The sequence below is a fragment of the Loxodonta africana genome, chromosome 12 (genome assembly GCF_030014295.1).
Source record: "Loxodonta africana isolate mLoxAfr1 chromosome 12, mLoxAfr1.hap2, whole genome shotgun sequence".
Lineage (NCBI taxonomy): Eukaryota > Metazoa > Chordata > Mammalia > Proboscidea > Elephantidae > Loxodonta > Loxodonta africana.
In genome coordinates this window covers 7,850,743-7,865,264 of record NC_087353.1, presented here as the reverse complement: position 1 = coordinate 7,865,264, position 14,522 = coordinate 7,850,743, and the positions used below count along the sequence as shown (strand labels likewise).

General features: G+C 45.0%; 1 protein-coding gene across 1 annotated transcript; it reads left to right on the top strand.

The window, feature by feature from the left end:
* The first annotated feature begins 3,814 nt into the window (after window positions 1–3,814).
* On the top strand, window positions 3,815–5,434 carry FAM110C (family with sequence similarity 110 member C). The gene is made up of 2 exons (XM_064294904.1): window positions 3,815–4,300; window positions 4,481–5,434. Exons 1-2 carry the CDS (start codon window positions 3,815–3,817, stop codon window positions 5,069–5,071), a joined length of 1,077 nt encoding a protein of 358 aa, XP_064150974.1. The 3' UTR covers window positions 5,072–5,434.
* Window positions 5,435–14,522: the final 9,088 nt, after the last annotated feature.

The window sequence follows — 14,522 nt, the reverse complement described above, 5'->3', positions numbered from 1 at the left end:
AACAACCCAATCAAGAAGTGGGCAAAGGATATGAACACACATTTCACTAAAGAAAATATTCAGGCAGCCAACAGATACATGAGAAAATGCTCTCGATCATTAGCCATTAAAGAAATGCAAATTAAAACTACGATGAGATTCCATCTCACACCAGCAAGGCTGGCATTAATCCAAAAAACACAAAATAATAAATGTTGGAGAGGCTGCGGAGAGATTGGAACTCTCATACACTGCTGGTGGGAATGTAAAATGGTACAACCACTTTGGAAATCTATCTGGCGTTATCTTAAACAGTTAGAAATAGAACTACCATACAACCCAGAAATCCCACTCCTAGGAATATACCCTAGAGATACAAGAGCCTTCATACAAACAGATATATGCACAGCCATGTTTATTGCAGCTCTGTTTACAATAGCAAAAAGTTGGAAGCAACCAAGGTGTCCATCAACGGATGAATGGGTAAATAAATTGTGGTATATTCACACAATGGAATACTACGCATCGATAAAGAATAGTGACGAATCTCTGAAACATTTTATAACATGGAGGAACCTGGAAGGCATTATGCTGAGCGAAATTAGTCAGAGGCAAAAGGACAAATATTGTATAAGACCACTATTATAAGATCTTGAGAAATAGTAAACCTGAGAAGAACACATACTTTTGTGGTTACGAGGGGGGGAGGGAGGGAGGGTGGGAGAGGGTTTTTTATTGATTAATCAGTAGATAAGAACTGCTTTAGGTGAAAGGAAAGACAACACTCAATACATGGAAGGTCAGCTCAATTGGACTGGACCAAAAGCAGAGAAGTTTCCGGGATAAAATGAATGCTTCAAAGGTCAGCGGAGCAAGCGCGGGGGTCTGGGGAACATGGTTTGCGGGGACTTCTAAGTCAATTGGCAAAATAATTCTATTATGAAATCATTCTGCATCCCACTTTGAAATGTGGCGTCTGGGGTCTTAAATGCTAACAAGCGGCCATCTAAGATGCAGCAATTGGTCTCAACCCACCTGGAGCAAAGGAAAATGAAGAACACCAAGGCCACACGACAACTAAGAGCCCAAGAGACAAAAAGGGCCACATGAACCAGAGACCTACATTATCCTGAGACCAGAAGTACTAGTTGGTGCCCGGCCACAATCGATGACTGCCCTGACAGGGAGCACAGCAGAGGACCCCTGAGGGAGCAGGAGATCAGTGGGATACAGACCCCAAATTCTCATAAAAAGACCAAACTTAATGGTCTGACTGAGACTAGAGGAATCCCGGCGGCCATGCTCCCCAGACCTTCTGTTGGCACAGGACGGGAACCATCCCCGAAGACAACTCATCAGACATGAAAGGGACTGGTCAGCGGGTGGGAGAGAGACGCTGATGAAGAGTGAGCTAATTGTATCAGGTGGACACTTGAGATTGTGTTGGCAACTCTTGTCTGGAGGGGGGATGGGAGGATAGAGAGAGAGGGAAGCCGGCCAAATTGTCAAGAAAGTAGAAACTGAAAGGGCTGACTCAAGAGGGGGAGAGCAAGTGGGAGTAGGGAGTGAGATGTATGTAAACTTGTATGTGACAGACTGATTGGATTTGTAAACGTTCACTTGAAGCTTAATAAAAGTTATTAAAAAAAAATTCTTCAGACTAATTTCAGAGGCCATCTCCTTAAGGGTTCACCTAGGACTGCTGCTATTGCATTAAAAAAAAAAATTTTTTTTTTGCATAGGTAGTGCAAATTAGGAAAAGGAGCCACTCTAGGCTAATCAATTAAAAAGGCTTTTTTCCTCAGTCTGACAAAGACCAGGGTTGGTGAGCAGAAAGAAGGCTGGACTTTGGGGTCTATCAGGCCCCTTCCACCATCCTGCTGTAGGAAACAAAATACATTCAACTTGAGGTTTCTCTCTATCTTCTTTTTCAATGAATCTGAAGACCTAAAGGTCTTCTTTTTCAGCGAATCTGACGTTTTCGGGTGAGGCTATCTGAGTAGTCTGCCTCTCAGAAGACTTGGTTTCACGTTGTGTTTCGTCCAATGACTGTGATTTAGTCCCACCAAGCCTCGACGGCACTGGGTTTTTTTTTTTTTTTTCCTTTGGTGGGTCAAAGGGATTAAAAGGTCTCCAAATCCTGGTGGGGAAACCCTGGTGGCATTGTGGTTAAGAGCTAGGTTGCTAACCAAAAGGTTGGCAATTTAAATTCACCAGGCACTCCTTGGAAAACCTATGGGGCAGTTCTACTCTGTCCTATAGGGTCATTAAGAGTCAGAATTGACTGGACAGCAATGGGTTTGTTGGTTGTTTTTTTTTTTTTCAAAGCCCTGGTGGCACAGTGGTTAAGAGCTAGGTTGCTAACCAGAAGGTTAGCAGTTCAAATCTATCACCCACTCCCCAGAAACCTTATGGAGCAGTGCTACTCCGTCCTGTAGGGTCTCTGTGAGTCAGCACCGACTCTATGGCCACGGGGAAGGCCCTCTTCAGCCCAACCTGCTGTGCTGCCCTGGTCTCCTCAGGGCAGTTGTGCTGAAACCTTGGTTGAATCACTCAGCCTCAGCTCCTGCTGATTCACCAGGAGGCCCCCCACCTCAGATCCCTTTTGTTGTGCCATTTTTCCCCACTGGTACACAAGACGTGTTTACCAAAATTGCATCATATCCAGGAAGGATCACACACAGGGCACTCAGTCACAACTTGTGCAAGGTGGGTAGTTCTTGGTGTACTCCTTAACATGAGAGATAACTTGGACTTCACTTGTCTGGCAGATATTTTTAGTCCTTTTTCCAACTTTTAGAAAGAATGGAATTTTGGTAATATTTTCTCTTTTAGACTATTAGCATATCTATGCTGATCCTCTCCCCTTGTGAAACCACGGTTTTCCTGTTATCTTGGTTACAGTAAAAACTAACAGTGGAGCTGGGCATTTGATCAGGCTTTTTCCTGAGTCTTCTGACACCAGTCTGCTCTTCCTGTTAGTCTTGGCACCCTCTGCTCTGACCTGGTCACGCCTCATGGCCCGTCAGTGACCTAGTCTGGACCAGAATCCAAGTCCCTGCTGGGCTTTTGGGTTCACACTGCCCAACACATAGACTGTCCCCTGAATGTGCCATGCATTTTCTTTCCGTCTGTATCCTTTTTTTTTTTTTTTCTTATAATAAAATTATAATCTCAGGGAGAAACTTAGGACATTTAACAGTCAAAAGTTTTCAAACACACCGAGATCACCTTAAGAATCAAAGGACGCGAGGCTTTGAAGGCGGTGGGGGGACCCCATCTCCTCTGTCCCTCCTCCTCCCCCGGAAACGCCACCGTTCAGGCTTTGCCCTCAGGAGATTCCAGGGCCACGGGGGAGGCAGAGGATACCAGGAGCTGAACCAACACTTTCCGCCCCAGGCTTCTCTGCCAGCCGGATGGCCTGATCCTCCCCCGCGCCCCACGAGTGCCCCTTTCCCAGACGCGCTGCCAGCTGAGTGGCCCGTCAGCCGGGCCGGCACCCTCCTCCCCGGCGATTGGCTGGCCTGGCCCGGGAGGCTGGTTCGGCTGCAAGGTAAAGGCGCCGGCGGGCGGGCGGCCCCGAGCCGGGCGCGGCGGGCACCGGCCGCGCTTCGCCAATTAGCGCGGACTTCGGGGTTCACCCACCTCCGGACCTGGGCCGGCGGGGCGCGGCGGGCGCGGGGCGCGGCGGGCACGGGGCGGGACTCGCCAATCGGCGCGGATCCGGAGTTTGCCCAGCGGCGCGCCGGAAGCCCGCAGCGGGTGCCTGAGCGCCCGGACTCACGGGACCCCGAGCACCGCGGCCATGCCCGCGGGGGTCGCGCCCGGCGTCAGGATGCACGCCCTGCCGGCGTTCGACGCGCCCCTGAGCGAGCGCCTCCTGCACCGGGGCCCCGACTACCTGCGCCGGCACCTGGACGCGGCGCGGCCGGCGCGCAGGAGCGCCGTGGAGAGGCTGGCGGCCGACCGCGCCAAGTACGTGAAGAGCCGACCGGTGGCCGGGCCCACCTCCGCTTCCGAGAGCAGCAGCGAGAGCTGCTCCGGGGACAGCCGCAGGAGCGCCTGCGACCCCCGCGGCCCGGAGGAGACGGCAGCCGGCGCCCCCCAGCTCCCGGCCCGCGCCCCGTGCCCCGTGGCTCGCAGGGCCATTGCCCGGAAGCCGCTGAGGCCGGACTCGCTGGTCATCTACCGGCAGAAATGCGAGTTCGTCAGAGGGCCCGGCGCCGACGGCTCCAGGGGAAGCTTGGTGAAGAAGCTCTTCCAAGGGCCAGGCAAGGACAAGGCGCTGGTGCCCCCTGAGATGCCTAAAGTGGGAGAGGAGGTCAAGACCGAGAGTGTGGAGGTCAGAGCCCAGGGCCAGGAGGCCAGAGCCCAGGGCCAGGAGGCCAGAGCCCAGGGCCAGGGGGCCAGAGCCCAGGGCCAGGGGGCCAGAGCCCAGGGCCAGGGGGCCAGAGCCCAGGGCCAGGAGGCCAGAGCCCAGGGCCAGGAGGCCAGAGCCCAGGGCCAGGAGGCCGCCCCGGCCAAGGCCCCAGGGAGCAGCCTTGGCGCCGGCCCTGTCGCCGGTTCAGTACCTCCCGCGCCACCTACCCCCTCCCTGCCTGCCAGGGCACCCAGCAGGTGCCAAGCCGCGCCCCCTGGTCCTGAGCTCCTCCAGGAGGTAAGGCGCCGGGGCCTGCACCGCTCTCAGTCGGACATCAGCTCCCGCTACTCTAAGTCCTTTGCAGAGTCTGACACCTTTTTCCAGTACTGCGGCCTGGACCCCGAGGTGGTGGAGGACCTCGGCAGGGAGAACTTTTCAGCAGGGTCAGACCACATCGCCTTCAGAGTCCGCAGCGTGAGCATGGCCACGTCGGACAGCGGCTTCTCCCGGCACAGCGGCGGGGACGACGGACTGCAGGAAGACGAGCTGGTGGAGCAAGTCCCCAGCAGGACCTCGGTCATCGAGAAGAACGCTCGCATCATCAAATGGCTGTACACCTGTAAGAAGGCCAGGGAGACCCCCACGCAGCAAGGGGCTGCAGGAGCTGGAGGGACGCCGCCTGCGCCCAGACCGGGAGACCGGAACCCTAAGGTGGGCTTTCCCAGAGCCTGAGAATGGTGTCTGTCTGTGTGCGTGTTTGTGTTTGTTCAGTGTAGCCAAGTTGAGTGGTGGTTAGTGGCAACTTCCGGTTAGAGTCCAGTAATCTAAAATTGGAAGCAAACCAAAAACCCAAACCCGTTGCTGTGGAGCCAGTTTTGAGTCATAGCGACCCTATAGGGCAGAGTAGAACTGCCCCATTGAGTTTCCAGGGAGCCCTGGTGGATTGGAACTGCCGACCTTTGAATTAGCAGCCATAGCACTTAACCACTACACTATCAGGGTTTCCAAAACCAAACCCATTGCCCCTGAGTCGATTCTGATTCATAGTGACCCTGTAGGACAGAGTAGAACTGCCCCATAGAGTTTCCAAGGAGCGCCTGGTGGATTCAAACTGCCAACCTTTTGGTTAGACCTACCAAATAATGGAACTGCTACCAAATCCAGGTTTCCAGGCTCTAGGTCTGCCTGCAAGGATAATTCTATGTTAGCACCATCCTAGTTGGCTTATTAGTGAAAAATGGGGGAAAATGAAATTATTTTAAAAAAGGCTCAGTCAGCAAGCAGACAAGCTCAGTACAAAGTCAACCCCCCCTGCTGTTACACCCTGCATTGACAATAGCCAGGAACACCTAGTCTTTATGTGAATTGACCTTGTGATACAAACTCACTCTGGGCTGTCTCCATGTTTGATTGTAGCCAACTCATCCAGCCTGTAGCCCGAGGACAGGCTTTGCTCTCTTATAACTCTTTACTGCTCGCCTCCTGCAGAAAGGAAGGCTGGGTGTCACCATGTCAAAAGCAGCTGGCATTTTCTTGGAGGCATTTCTGTACGAAGTTGTGAGGAAGGACTTCTCTGCAGGGTTTTGTCAGCAGTTTGACACTCACATAGCTGGAAAATAACTTTCTTTGGCTAAATTTTGCTGAAATTGTTTTTTGCAGACTTTCTAAGAGTTGCTGGAGCAGTTTAGTTCACACCAGGGAGCGTCAGTTTGTTGATATGAGGGGATTGGACTAGATTATAGTATGGCTCACAGTTCTTAATTGCTCTCACTCTATAGTTTCTCTCTCTGATCATAACATGGGATATACTGTCTCCCTTTGCATCACCCAGGAGCACGGGGTGAAGTCCTTTTGCTCAATGTGCTTTTCACTGAGGAGCTAAATAAGGTTTATCCTCAGGTGTCATCCTTACTTTTCCTTCAGCACACCTGGGAGTAGTGAAGGGAGAGGAGAAGGTACCTTTTCAGAATTCTTTTTGAGAACCAAGAATTAAACAGTGCAACATAGCTTCCTTTTGCCCTTCACTGACACCATGCTGTATGCTGAATGAAAAGAACATTTCATGCCATGAAGGTATTTTGTCTCCCCTTGAGATAAACTCCAGTAACTGGTGGGGGTGGCATGTCACAGGACGTGTTTGTGTGCAACTCTCTCCTGAAGACTGAATAATCATAATGGTAAACTTAATAACCTCTGAGTAGCCACAGCCTTGATACAAACATGAGTAATATCCAACATGAGGACGGGGAGATTCTTTGTTTCTCTTGACCCGAGGCTCAAAACTTGAGTTCTTTCTTATATTTTATCAAATATTTGCTTCTTCCTCTAGTCTGAGTCCCTAGACACGTATATAGGAAGTCAAACTTTTTTTTTTTAATCATGTTTTCCACAAGTTATCTTTTGGAACGGAGAGAAGTGAGTGCTGTCCAGGGTATGCCAATGATGTCAGGCATAAATGCTATCATGTGGAGGAGGAAAGCTGTGGAGAGTGAGCAGGGTCTGGGGGTACAGGTCTGGGGGGGAAGTAGGAGGTCTGTCTTCTGCTGACTAGTCACTCCTCCACTTTGGGCCTCGGCTTCCATCCTTCATGAAATGAAGGGAGATGGGCAGATAATTTCCACTCTCTATATTTTATTATTCTGGGTAGTCAGTACTACGTATATATCCAGGTTCCATGATTGGAACCCAGAAGAAGAAAAACAGAAGCTCATTGCTTACTGGATTATGTAAAAAGTAAACTGAAAATTAAGTTCACATCCAGATAGCTAGCGGGAGTCAGAGCCTTCTTCTGTGTTTTATTCACAGAAGGAAGGTAGAACTGATGGCAGAAACAGTGGTGAGATGAGATGACACCCAAACAAGCCAAAATATAACCTGACGACATAAAAGTAAAATCACCCTTTTCTGACGTCTCTAGACCCAGGCCCACCCCCATCTCCAGTATCAAAATCACGATGTGAAACAGTTTAGGATTGGACCTATGAAGTCATCTTTCGAAAGCCCTTTAAGGCTTGACTCTATGAAAAAAGGTAACAAGTTTGGTTAGCCTGTGAGAATTTTCACTTTGACAGCAAAGAGACATAGTTGAGGCAAGAGACAACTGTTCTTCCCTCCAAGAGAAGGTGACAGCAAGTTTAGGAAACCACAGAGGGTGAATCTCTGCAGGAGAACCAGAGGCTCATGAATTAGCTTGGTTCACTGCACTGTTTCTCCACCTCACTCAATCCTGTTTGTTGGAAGATAGGGACGGACAGTGTGGCTTGCTTTCCCAGCTGTTTCATATTTTTGCGCAGAGAGGGGAGGCTGGCGTCACCCGGAACCCGTGCAGTCGTTTGTAGCACATGTCATTGACAGTCACAGCGCTGTAGAGATTTCCTTTACACATTTACTAGCCTAGACCCAAAACATAGCTTGAATTCTTGGAAACTTCAGTCAGTACTTAATACCTAGTTCTTTAGAGAGTCCTGAGGAGGAAATGAGCTGGGCTTTCCCCATGCCCTGATGCTGACTGCTCCCTGTAATGATGTCTGTCCCTAACCACAGACCACCTTTTTTAACTCACCGCCTGCAAACAGCATTGTTTGCTCTGAAGGATAGCCAATAGAGAGAGCCAAGAACCAAAGCCAATGGGATCGGAGAGTGTGGCGGACTTTGTGTGGGTGAAGCAGTTACCTCCAGCAACTTAAAAAAAAAAAAATGCAGTTTACAAAGTAAACGTAAGCTTTCATCACAGGAATTACTCGTTTCAGAAACTAGTTCCATGACTTTTTCAAGACATGGAAGCAAGAGTTTAACCTGTACTTTTTCTCTAGTTTACTAGGACACTTGTGTTGAAATTCCTAAGAGTTCATTTTAAGATTTCAGGAGAAATTCAGAAAATTTGAGAAAATTAGTCTTTCTAAGCAAAAGAAAAAATAAGTATATTTACTATGGAGTTTTTTTGTCCACTTGTTAGATATTGTTGTTGATAGGCACCATTGAGTCGGTTCCAACTTATAGTGACCCTGTGTTCAACAGAACAAAACACTGCCCAGGCCTGTGCCATCCTCACAATTGTTGCTATGCTTGAGCCCATTGAGAGATCATAAACTGTAATTAAAATTATTCCATCCAGACTTAAATAACAAGTTCATCAGTTTTCACCTCATGGAATAAAAAATGTTTGCTTTTCCAAACTGAGCTGCAGTCATCCAATATCAGAACTGGAAGATGACTCGTAGAATCCCATGAAGGCAGACCCTTGAGTAATAGGTTACCCATACCTGTTACTGTCGAGTCAATTTCAACTCATAGCAACCCTACAGGACAGAGTAGAACTACCCGGTGAGGCTTCCAAGGGGTGGCTGCTGGATTCAAACTGCTGGCCTTTTGGTTAGCAGCCAAGTTCTTAACCACTGTGCCACCCGGGCTCCAACAGACAGGTGACACATGGATGATTTTGGTATTCAGTTTTCAGAGTGTAATTCATGAAAATTGCTCTTCTCTTTGGTGGTGGTTAGTCATCTTCCTATCCTTCAATTCATCAGATCGGGAACTTGCCAAAATGTAGGACTTTCTGGTTTTCTGTTTTTTGCATAGAATATATAAGTTGCTGATTTTAGTATCGTTATAAAAGAATGGTAACTTTTCCTTTAGGTGAATTAGGAATAAACATGGTTTAATTTCAAGGAGCGATATTACGGCTCCGCAAGCAGAACTCCTCAGATATTCTGACAATGATCTCCACATTTCTCTTTGGTAGTAACGGAAGACATGTAGAAGCCCACACTAAAGGCTAGTGTGAGGTAATTGTGGTCTCATCATTTGCAAAGATGCTTTGGGAGTATAGAACAAATATCTTTGATGATACTTGGAAGCTCTGCATTTATCAGCTAAGAGCCTGTTTTAGGTAAACAACCTGCTTAAGTAATTATAAGACTGCCCTTCCCTTTCTTCTGGCCAATGCCTAGGCCTTTTGGAGCTATCGGTATTTTAAAAGGGTGGAATCTATTTCACTTCAAATATTTATTTAAACAATCTGCCTTGTTTTCTATTTTTGTTGTCCAACCCTGTGGTAGTTAGCTCTAGCCTCACGTTCAAAAACATTTTCTTCACCCCACTCCGTTATTGGTTTGAGGTAAACAGAAATTTCAAAAGTCCAGAGAAAGGCCTACAGGAAGATGGAGATTTATCCTACCAGAGGAACCAAGTGATCATTGCCTTTAGTAAGGCCACCAACTTCTCTTCAAAATTTAAAATTCACAAAGGAAATGTGTGAAATACAGAGAATGTCACAAAGCCAAAGACTATAGGGAACAGAATTTGAAGTATAATATTTAGTTTTATAACATTTGCCTAAACTAGAATTGATTGACTTTTTTTTTCTTTCTCCTCAGGAAGAAATCCTTCCCAAGGAGGGAGGTTCCCTTGAAGTGTATCATGGGTGACTTGGAATCACAGGACCATCTTCACGAGCACTCGTCTTGTCCAGTATCCCCAAGCTGACAACATGATTGCTGTTTCCCAAGGAACAAAGCACCCTATTGACTAAGCCTAAGTAATTTCAGAAGATTTGAAATGCCTAGATGTAGAAATATTTGAGCTATGGAGAAGAGGGGAACACAGAACTTGGAAATTAGCTGAGTTTTGATTGTTATCATCCAGCTAAAGCTGTTGAAAGGTTTTTCTTGTTTGAGACGGATCTATACTTATTTCCAGAGGGTAGCTAGAGAGGGGAAGCCTGTTTGGAAGTATTTTCTAGGACATGCTTTTGACTGACTTGCCGACAAAGACATACTGAGGTGCATTTTAACAATATCTAAATTGATTTTTTTTTTTTAAGGCAAAGAGCATGAAAACCAAGCATCAATGCCATGGTATTTACTCCTTTCAGCCATCTTGGGCTGATTGGTACCATTTAAATCAAAATTCCTTCTATTCTGTATTCAACTGTAATCAGAAGGTATATTCTAGTTAAATACCATAGTTAACAAAGACTAAACGCACATGCATACAAAACACCAAATTTTAAAGCATCACCACACTGGAAACCTCAGTTAATCCTAAAACTGTGGTTGTTGTTACGTGCCATCGAATTGAATCTGACTCATAGTGACCCTGTAGACAGAGTAGAACTGCCGCATAGGGTTTCCAGGGAGCAGCTGGTGGATTCGAACTGCTGACCTTTTAGTTAGCAGCCAAGCTCTTAACCACTGCGCCACCAGGGCTCCATCCTAAAACTACACAACTGATAATCTTATTCAGTGATTCAGAAGGCACTTATAAAGCCACTTCAGGGTCACAGGTCATTCTGTCCATTCCAGTTTGCATCAGGTTGTAGGCCTGTGGCAGTACCTATTAAAAGATAACTTATAGTTGAGATACCGCTAAATAAAAACTTCTGTAGTTACTTGGGTGTTGGCAAAAGTGTCTTGGAGTTTCATCTTATCAGATCAATAACATCATTCCTCTTTCACAGCATCACTTAAAATGTGCCTCCAACAGTCCCCTTGTTTCCAAGTTTCAAACAAGAATAGCAAAGTCAGAGTTGACACAGAACATGGTTACCTGAGGGCAAGATTTGCCCTTCTATTTGGTCTAATCCAAGCCTTCACGTATCGCGTAGCCATTCCAAATTAGGCAGTAATTCACCCTTCTCAAAAAAAGGTATACTTTGAAACAAGGGACCGCCTCCGGGTGGCTGGGAGACTTAGGGATCAGAATGTTGGTGCAGCATTACTGTGACCTTAATTCTGAACTTGCCCTTGACACCCAGAGTGAATACATTTTCAGATTCAGGACTATCTGAGAGTAATTCTGTATCAGTGATGATGACCCAGTGAAGATTTGTCACCTAGTCAACCCTCTCAAAACAAAGTTTTATCAAAATGTATCTCTTCAAGAACAAAATTATTAGAAAGAAGAATGAGGGGGAAAGAAATGGGTTTCTTAATGGTAAAATATTTTATAAATGATTCTATTTCGATATATTTGTATATTTGTTTAATACTGTATTCTATTTTTATAAAGGTTTAATGGTGAGAATAGGTCTTTGAGTTACTTAAATATTTATTTTTACACAGTTACTGGTCTTGAGATGGTTTTCCTCTACTTGGTATGGTCTGTTTTTATTGGTGCAATTTGAAGTCATCTTTTCTTTTCCTTGGTTAGATTTTTGTATATATTGTTCAAATATCTTCTGACTGTAAGCTGAGTGTTTGCTACTATAAAGTGCTCGATACTAAAGTGATTTGTTTTCAAATAAGCCCGAGATACACGTCTTCAGACGCTGTGCGGGCTGGCAGGTGTAGGTTCAATGTGGGCTCTTTTCAATACGACAGACTCCCCGCTATAAGAATTTTCTCCCAGCTGTTGCTCTAAAAATGCTGCTATTTTCCTGTCCACTGAATTGCACTTAGGTAAAAGAGATACTGTCAAAGATAAGGAGAATTATCATTATTATTATTTTAAGAAAAGGGTCTTTTTCATATAGCCAGTTCTCTTATGTGCAGGTATCCCATTAGCTTCATATGTGAATGCTTTATGCAAAATGGTTTTGTGCCTTTCTACTGTCAGAATAAGATGCATTAGAACCTAGGTCAGATGTCTCTGAAATAAAAATGGTGGCTGACTACACTGTCCATAAAATAGATGAAAAAAAAAAGAACACCAGCTGGTTTCGTTTTAAAACCGCCAAGATCTTTCAGGAACATTTTGAACTTCAGAGGCGGCACAGGAAGCACAAAGGATTTAGTTGGGGTGGATTCGGGAAGTAGATGTCTGAGATAGCTGGGCACGAAGAACAGGGGAACGGGGGTCCCCAAACTCTAAGCAGAGCAAACTCTCCTTCTGTTCACATTTATGTGCCTCAGCCTTGTGCCCGCCTTGAGTCTGTGGTAGAGGATTCCTGTCCTAAACCTGGATCATCTCAGTTGCTGAATAACTTTGGAGAAAAATCAAACTTTGTAGCTCAGTCTGGATGAAAAGTTTCGCTACCGCTTTCTGTAAGAATGAGCAAAATAACTCATTTGTTCATGAAAAAAATAGCATATAGAATAACATGATTAAACATGATGGAAAGAAACATTACTGATAAAGCAAAGAAAATAGTTTGACGGTAATCTACTTGACTAATACGTGGGGAGGGATTAGCAGTAAAATTTTTTTTTTTACTACTGAAAGGTATTTATGTAACTGGAAAGGTTATTGTTTTTACACGTACGTAGTTTTTAAACTACTGGTCACTGACACTGTGGAGTAAAAAGGAGACTATTAAACCTGGCCCTTTTTTAGTAGGTTCAAAGTTCAATGTCATGGTTATAGTTGTTGATGCCGTAAAACATCTGGCTCAGACAATTGTTATGGCAGTTTGTAAATACAATTTTTTGATGAACTACTTGCAACTGGAGTGCAATATTGTATATTCTATATTAAATAAATAAAATATTTTATCATTTATTAGCATAAATTTATGACTGTGCAATGTGAAAAATTTTCTGAAGCAAAAGTATGCTTATAATTACTCATATCTTTTATTTTCTCCCTTTCTTGTTGAATATCATCTCTTCAGATTACCAGTAAAAATGAGAAAAGCACTCTGAGACTTGACCTAGGCTAGTTGTGTGCACCTAAAGCCTGCAACGTTCCCTGGAGATGGAATACTGTGAAAACAGTTTGGATGTTTAAAAAAAAAAAAAAAAGTTTAGCACACTGTTTTTCCCTAAATGTTTCATCTGTCCTTTGCTTAAAAAGATTTTTGTCTCCATGTTTTAGTGATATCATCATTGGAAAATGAGCATAAAGATAAAAATGAAAGCACAGTTTGTAACCTATCACATTAACTTATTTAGCGCAGGCAAATTCTTCTTATATTCGAGTTTGTTTTTTTTTTTTAACGGTAGCTGCTGGCCGTACCCTCGGCTAATGCTGGAAAGTGGTACAGTGGTGTATGTAGGGAAGCCTAATTTTCTCTATGCTGATGCACTGACTGAACCCGAGTGGTTTCTTTTTCACTCCTGCAATGGCTTATGCCCAGACCCATCCAAATATCCAAAGATATGCATTCTTTTTTTATTTAATTTTTAGTGTGGTGAAATGTGTATCTATTTCAAAGCCTTTGCCTTTTCAACTGTTTGATGTGTACCATTCAGCGACATTAATTTCGTTCACCGTATCGTGTGACAATCACAACCATCTGCTTCCAATTTTTTCATCACCCTTAACAAAAACCCTGCACCCTGAAGCAGTACCTACCCCCACTTTCCCTCCCCACATGCCCCTGGTAATCACGAGTAAAGTGTGGCCTCTGCTTTTGCCCATCTAGACAGTTCATACAAGGGTGCTCATACAGTATTTGTCCTTCTGTGTCTGACTTATTTCACTCAGCATAATGTCTCCAGATTCATCCATGTCATGCCATCAGGACTTCATTTCTCTTGATGGCTGAGGAGTATTTCCTTGTATATATATATATTTCCTTGCATATTATGTACCACATTTTGTTTATCCATTCATCTTCTGATAGACACTTGGGTTGTTTCCACTTTTTGGCTCTTGTGAATAACACTGCAGTGAACACTGGTGTACAAGTTACTGCTTGAGTCCTTGCTTTTGGTTCCCCTGGGTATCTACCTAGGAGTGGAATTGCTGGGTCATAAGGTCGTTCTATGTTTAACTTTCTGAGGAACTGCTACACTGTTTTCACAGTGGTTGTACCGCTCACAATCCTGCCAGCAATGAATGAGAGTTCCAGTTGCTCCACATCCTCACCAACGCTTGTTATTTCCCTTTTTTTCTGATAATAGCCACAAATATAGGCATTCTTGAGGAGGTAAAAAACTCATACATTTCTGTGAAAAAATAGAAAAATTCCCAGGGTGCCTTAAAAGCTCTCTTTTTATAACTGTGTAGCAACAGTCCCAATATTGTATCATGTGGCTTCCATTGCAGGAGTCTATTGGGAGTTGCCTTTTTTCTTCCTGAACATGAACTTAACATTCTTACATTTTAGTTTCCAGGCCTTTGAGTCTTATTGAAAATCTAATATTAAATATTGAACAAGAAGGAAATTGAGTGTCTTAGTCAAGAGCTCATAACTCTAGTCTTGGAGGTAACAGGAAGCAGCTGATGGGGAGCAACTATGAAAACACCAGAAAAACACCTGCCCAATAGTATTTTCCACATACCTCTGTGACAATGCCCCAAA

Bases quoted from the DNA above. Each gene is read 5' to 3' on its own strand.
- FAM110C (XM_064294904.1), top strand. From the start codon at position 3,815: ATGCACGCCCTGCCGGCGTTCGACGCGCCCCTGAGCGAGCGCCTCCTG. The intron at 4,301-4,480 runs GTCAAGACCGAG...GCCAGAGCCCAG, and splicing joins TGCCTAAAGTGGGAGAGGAG to GGCCAGGAGGCCGCCCCGGC.